Source organism: Myxocyprinus asiaticus, chromosome 9 (genome assembly GCF_019703515.2).
Source record: "Myxocyprinus asiaticus isolate MX2 ecotype Aquarium Trade chromosome 9, UBuf_Myxa_2, whole genome shotgun sequence".
In the NCBI taxonomy this organism is placed as follows: Eukaryota; Metazoa; Chordata; class Actinopteri; order Cypriniformes; family Catostomidae; genus Myxocyprinus; species Myxocyprinus asiaticus.
In genome coordinates this window covers 410,421-416,420 of record NC_059352.1, presented here as the reverse complement: position 1 = coordinate 416,420, position 6,000 = coordinate 410,421, and the positions used below count along the sequence as shown (strand labels likewise).

The window sequence follows — 6,000 nt, the reverse complement described above, 5'->3', positions numbered from 1 at the left end:
GGAGACATAGTGCGTGTGGAGGCGTCACACTATTCTCCGCGGCATCCACGCACAACTCACCACACGCCCCACCGAGAGCGAGAACCACTAATCGCGACCATGAGGAGGTTACCCCATGTGACTCTACCCTTCCTAGCAACAGGGCCAATTTGGTTGCTTAGGAGACCTGACTGGAGTCACTCAGCACACCCTGTATTCGAACTCGCGACTGCAGGGGTGATAGTCACCGTCAGTATTCGCTGAGATACCCAGACCCCCCGATTTATTAACTTTTATTAACTCAAATGAGCAAATAAATATCACAAGGTTTTCTACTTTAGGAATGGTACTTGATGACGCTGTAAAGATAATCATACATTACATTATATTTACCTATAAGCTAGAGCATTAATTTTTACGTTTGAACGGAGTACAAATGTAGAATTTACTTAATATTTTCAAGTTCATGCTTAATCCCACTTATTCAGTGTAGAAAGTACTTATTGTTTCTTTTCTTTTTTTCAGTGTAGGTTTGACGCATAAGTTTAAAAAGGCCCTTAATATGGTTTAGGATTATCGTAAAGTTAATATTGTGAACTATTATAACTCAGACAAGCTCATAAGTTACATAGTCTAGATTTTATATTTCAGTCTTGGATTCTTAGAACAAACAGAAAAAAAAATCAACAACACAGTCAATAAAAACAAACAAAAGTTTATTTTGAATTTTATTACAGACACACCCATTAAAATATCAGTGATAAAGGTGACGCATGTACAGAAATAATGTGCAATAAATAAAATGAATTATCTTTTAAATGTTTTTTACATAATAGGAAATACATTTTTACAAAATAAAACAAACAACTAAAACAACTTGAGAAACGTTTAAATAAGTACAATGCTACATCTGTGGCCAATGAAATTCATCCTTATTCCAGTGCAGAACGAACTCAACAAAACAATAAAAACTTTAAGAGTGAAAGTGCAACACCAAATTAATAACAATAAATCAAAACATCCATTTATTGAAACATCTTTACAAATGGTGCAGCAATTGGTCCAAACGAACAGTATCAGTGTTTTCATCTCACATAATGAGTTTGTCATTTATTATCAAGTTAAAAAGGAATATTAATCATACAAACATATTCACATTGAAAGAGTTATGCACCTGTACATTGTTAAAAACATGTTGAAATTTGGTTCAAACCTTTTGAAATCACAAAAATACGGTATTAGAATAATATTCCGAATTTAGACAATCGTAGAAACCATGACAAGTTCTTTTGTTTCAGCTCGATTTGTTTAGCAGCATATTTTGCATTTCCTCTTTTGGGAATCAACTAATCGCTCAATTCTCTAAATGTACAATACATGATGCTTTGAGGTGCAGTGCGTTTATTTCACATGTCTGTGATTCAGTTGTAACTATGATAAAGCTTCATTCACACAAATAAGAAGAGCGGTGTTTATTTTTGCATACAGAATTCATTTCTGCTCTGAAAGGCCCTTATATAAACAGGAAGCTCTTATAATTCACACACACACAGCACCAGCGTCAGTGACCCTCGTCAAGAACACTTGGTGATAGTGAACAACCCTGACCAGCAGGGAGCTCGACACCCATCCAGTTTACCAGCCGCTTCATTATTCCAGTTAAACCCTGACTGACCCACATCTCACCGCTGCTAGTAACAGCCGTCACGCCAGCTTCCATCACGCAGCGCACTCAGCGTCGCCAGACTCTTTGGTGGCGTCAGCAAACTTCAGAAGAGAAGAGAGAGAAATACAGAGAATGAGAGAGAGAGAGAGAGAGGTTCGATAAATTAGACAATAACAATGAAATGACATCATGGATGAAAAAGGATGATACACAATCCTACATATATATATTTAAAACTTATAAAGAATTAGTCTTAAAAAACGGAATTTATAATGTATCATTTTATTTTAACATGATTGACAGTGATTGGATGATGCTGGACATTACTTTGAATCAGAATTAATTATGATCATTTCTGATGTAATGTCTGTAGCATCTCAAAATCATGAATAATCAACACTCCTGGAAACATAATAAACTATTTGATGAATAAATCTGACTTTATATATCTTAGTGTTATTTAAAATTTCACAACATAGTCCCGCTGACCACATATGAGGACATACATTTTAAGGAAAACTATTTGCTCTAGACATTTTTTTATTTTTATTTTTTTATTTGCATGTTTATTAGGTGTTACTAGTTACAAATCAAAAAGGGAAATGGAAAATGCACACAGCAGTCCCGCTCGAGTCTCAGGAGGTTAACCCTTTAAGCCCTGAAGGTGTTTTTAAAGATTTCCTGTTTGTGGCATGCAGAAAATTAAAGACTTATAACTCAACAAAATAAATAAGAAGGGTCAAGTGTTGGTATCATTGTAAAGAAAACTTTTCAGTTTTTTTAATGGTATAGATTATGAAACATTCTGAGACTCTCAGTCAAAGAAACTGCTGAAAAATCACAAAATAAATTAAGCCAAAAATTAACTTTGTTTCTTATTTTTCTGATTTGACATTATATATCTCTGGGTGTAAATATGATAGCTCAGAAAAACTGCTTTTGTTTTGTTCCCAATCATGTCAACTGTAACTGAGAAACAATTTTGTGTTGATACGACAAAGCAATCAAAAGTTATAACATTACAAAAATAATTTATCATAGTGTCCAAAAGCCTCTCCAAACAAATAAAACATAATAATTGTACATAAGAACTAATTACACATGCAAACACAACAATGACTAAAGGTTTGCATAGCATGCAGACATGATTTTAGTAATGAGATTTCACAGAATGAGTTTCATTCTGTGTCATTTGAGTCATCATTGAGTCTGTGTCATGTATTTGGCGCCATCTCCTGGTGGTCATATGTAACATTGTGCTTCATGTGGATTATCTAATGATCTCTGCATCTGATTATCTTGTGTGTGGACTCGTTTGAAAGATAATCACCTCCTCCAAGTAATCATATATGATATGTTCTGTTTCGTGAAGTTATAAGCAAAAACGCGGTATATAAGAAACAGCAACATAATTGTCAAAGACATATATTTAGATATTACTCGCTATATTTTTGTCTGTGAGTAAAACAAATAGGCTGGTTGTATTCTACTCTTTGACACATGACTATTTAATCAGTTTGATGTTTTTACTGATTTCAATAATATGTACAGTGCACATTTTTTTATATAAATTATCAAAACTGAACACTTCTGATTTGTCTGCATATTTTAAAGCACTTGTTCAGTTTTGGTCATAATGTCTACATGCATTGGAAAGTAGAGCTTCTAAACTTTCAAACGATACCTATTTTGTGTTTGTCAAGACTGTAGTTATTAATATTTTGACCGGTGGGCCCATCTGAGCTTAAAGGGTTAACGTCACTTCATCCATACTCTTATCAACTCATCTCAACCTATTTTCATAACTAATATCAACTCATTTTAAGACTGTGTTTGGATTTTTAGGACTAAACCAGAACGTCAGTGAACAAATTGATAAGTGATATGTGAAGTGAGTGTTCTCACCTGCGCACAGGTGTGTTGAGTTTGCTGCGGTTGGAGCCGGTCGCTATGAAGGATGCAGGTCGTGGCAGTCCACTGCGTGCTGGTATCTGTGATCCGCTCATCTTACTGCTGGACAGAGACTGTAAACTGGCTGATGATGTCATGAGTGATGAACCCTTGATGGTCGGGCTGACGTATGCGGTGGCTTTCAGAGTCGGACGTGACGAGAAGTTTCCAACACTCTGAACACGATTCTGCAGCTGTGCAGGAGACGGAACTGAACACACAAACACATCCGATCAGATCTGTACATCAGGAACTTTCTGTTTCCTCTGTAAACGTGTTTTTAGAAAGCAACAAAAATATTGATTATTTGGGGTAACATTTTAGAAAACAATGGCAGTCAAATCTTGATTTTAAAGCACTATTTTGTGACTTTCAAGATGTAATTTTTCCCCACCAAAACTGTTGTTGTTCAGTCTGTCAGCTACTGTTGTGTAATTGTTTGTTTTTTAACATTTTTGATCAAATAAGTAATATAAATAAATACTGATAATCAATCAGGTAATAATTATTGTCCAGATTTAAAAGAATATTTTGGGTTTCCACCTTTTGACCATCAATTTACATTACTTTTCCACAAATTTTTCAGTCATTTGTAATTATCTGATAATATAATTATCCTTTAACGGAGTATTGTGCTCACAAAAAGCTATTTCTAGTCGATGAAAAAGCATTACTAGAAAAAAATATATTTACTACAGAAATTCAATAACATTTTCAGGCCAGGGAATCCCTATTTAATACATTAAAACAAGGTTAATAATACCAGAAATGAGTGATATACGTTTATAAACTATCACACAACCACAGGATGAACAGCAGAATTATGTGCCAATGTTGGATAATTTTCTAACATCATTTATAGTAAAAGAGTCAGTAAATCATTCACTTGTTGATGTGTGTTGTATTGAAGAGATGATAATAAAATCTGCTTCTTTCTTTACCAAGATCGTGATGATGCAGTGTTTCTTGTCTCCATGTAAACTTCCATTTATATGTACCTGCATAACCTCCAATGATGCCTTTATTTATTTCCAAAGGTGATGTTTCATAAGTCATGCTGAATGTTTACTATACACAGCTAAGAAAGAGAGCATGCTCTCTGACAAGAACGGAGAGTAAAATGCATTTATTAATTTGCCAAGATGAAACAAGATGCAGTTTTGATGCAAAGAAAGTTAAAGCAGCATTTTCCCGGCATCCTTCTGCTCTCTGCTGGTTGTGTAAAGTTTGTGGAGGCGTGTCAGACGGCGAGGAGGACTGTCCTGTCAGCGCCTGATCTCTCATTTATTTTGCCTGTGCAACAGTGTGATAAAACGATGGCAAAATGTGATATACGGTAAAACTATATGCATTCAAAACTAATGAGTTTATGAAAATCATAATTAATGATAATAATATGATGACATATATTGCCAGCCTGTAATATAAAGCAGCATAATGGCTGATACCGGAAGTGGTCCAGATTCAAGGTTGGTAAGTAGTTTCGCTTAAAAGAAAGGTGAATATAATGAAAAATATTTCCAGGTATTTTCATTACTATGGGAACCCTGAAACTGAAAAATCTGTCATCATTTACTCTCTCTCATGTTGTTTGAAACCTGTATGTTCTTTCTTTTTTCTGTGGAACACAAAAGGAGATGTTTAGCAAAATGTTCATGCTGCTCTTTTCCTGGTGTGATGCATCTTGATGTGCCAAGTTTGAATAAGAGGAAGTGCAAATGAGATTTGACAGTTACGGCAGAGGGGAAGATTTGAGGAATACTGACTTGAATTTCAGTCTGTTCCTCACACATATCTATCATATGACTTCAGAAGACTTACAATATACTGCTACTTTTTGTAGTCGTTTGTGGAGCTTGATGGCGTCTGTCCACATTCACTTTCACTGCATGGAAAAGAGCAGCGTGAACATTCTGCTAAACATCTCCTTTTGTGTTTCACAGAAGAAAGAGTCATATGGTTTGGACCGACATGAGGGTGAGTGATTGTCAGTGTGTCAGAAGTGTTTGACACGTACTAGCGGTCTGCAGTCTCGTCAGTGTGCTGGATGAATCAAAGCTTTGACTGTTGCGGATGGACGGAGATGAAGTCATCTGACTGGCCGGGATCGGAACACTGGTCACGCTCGCAGCTCGCAGCAGGTTGGGCATACTCCTCCTCAACTTATCTGGAGAAACATCACTTCCTGTTAGCTCAGCCAATCACAGAAATCCATACAAACACTCAAGATGCTCAACTCTTTAAGCTCTGAAGGTGTTTTTAATGATTTCCTATTTCAGGGACATACCCAAAATTAAAGGCTTATAACTCGACAAAAGGCTCAAGTGTTTGGTATCATTGTAAAGAAAACATTTCAATTTCTTTAAAGATATAGATTATGATACATTCTGAGACTCTCCGCCTAA

At 35.6% G+C, this 6,000-nt stretch overlaps 1 protein-coding gene across 1 annotated transcript in view; it reads right to left on the bottom strand.

The window, feature by feature from the left end:
* Positions 1-725: 725 nt before the first annotated feature.
* Positions 726-6,000, bottom strand: part of slain1b (SLAIN motif family, member 1b) — a 31,206-nt gene continuing 25,931 nt past the window's right edge. Inside the window, exons 5-7 of the mRNA XM_051706105.1 lie at positions 5,613-5,762; positions 3,551-3,806; positions 726-1,746 (exon numbers count right to left, since the gene is read on the bottom strand). Coding sequence (XP_051562065.1) covers positions 1,671-1,746; positions 3,551-3,806; positions 5,613-5,762 — 482 coding nt within the window. The 3' untranslated portion in view covers positions 726-1,670. The remainder of the gene's footprint in view (positions 1,747-3,550; positions 3,807-5,612; positions 5,763-6,000) is intronic.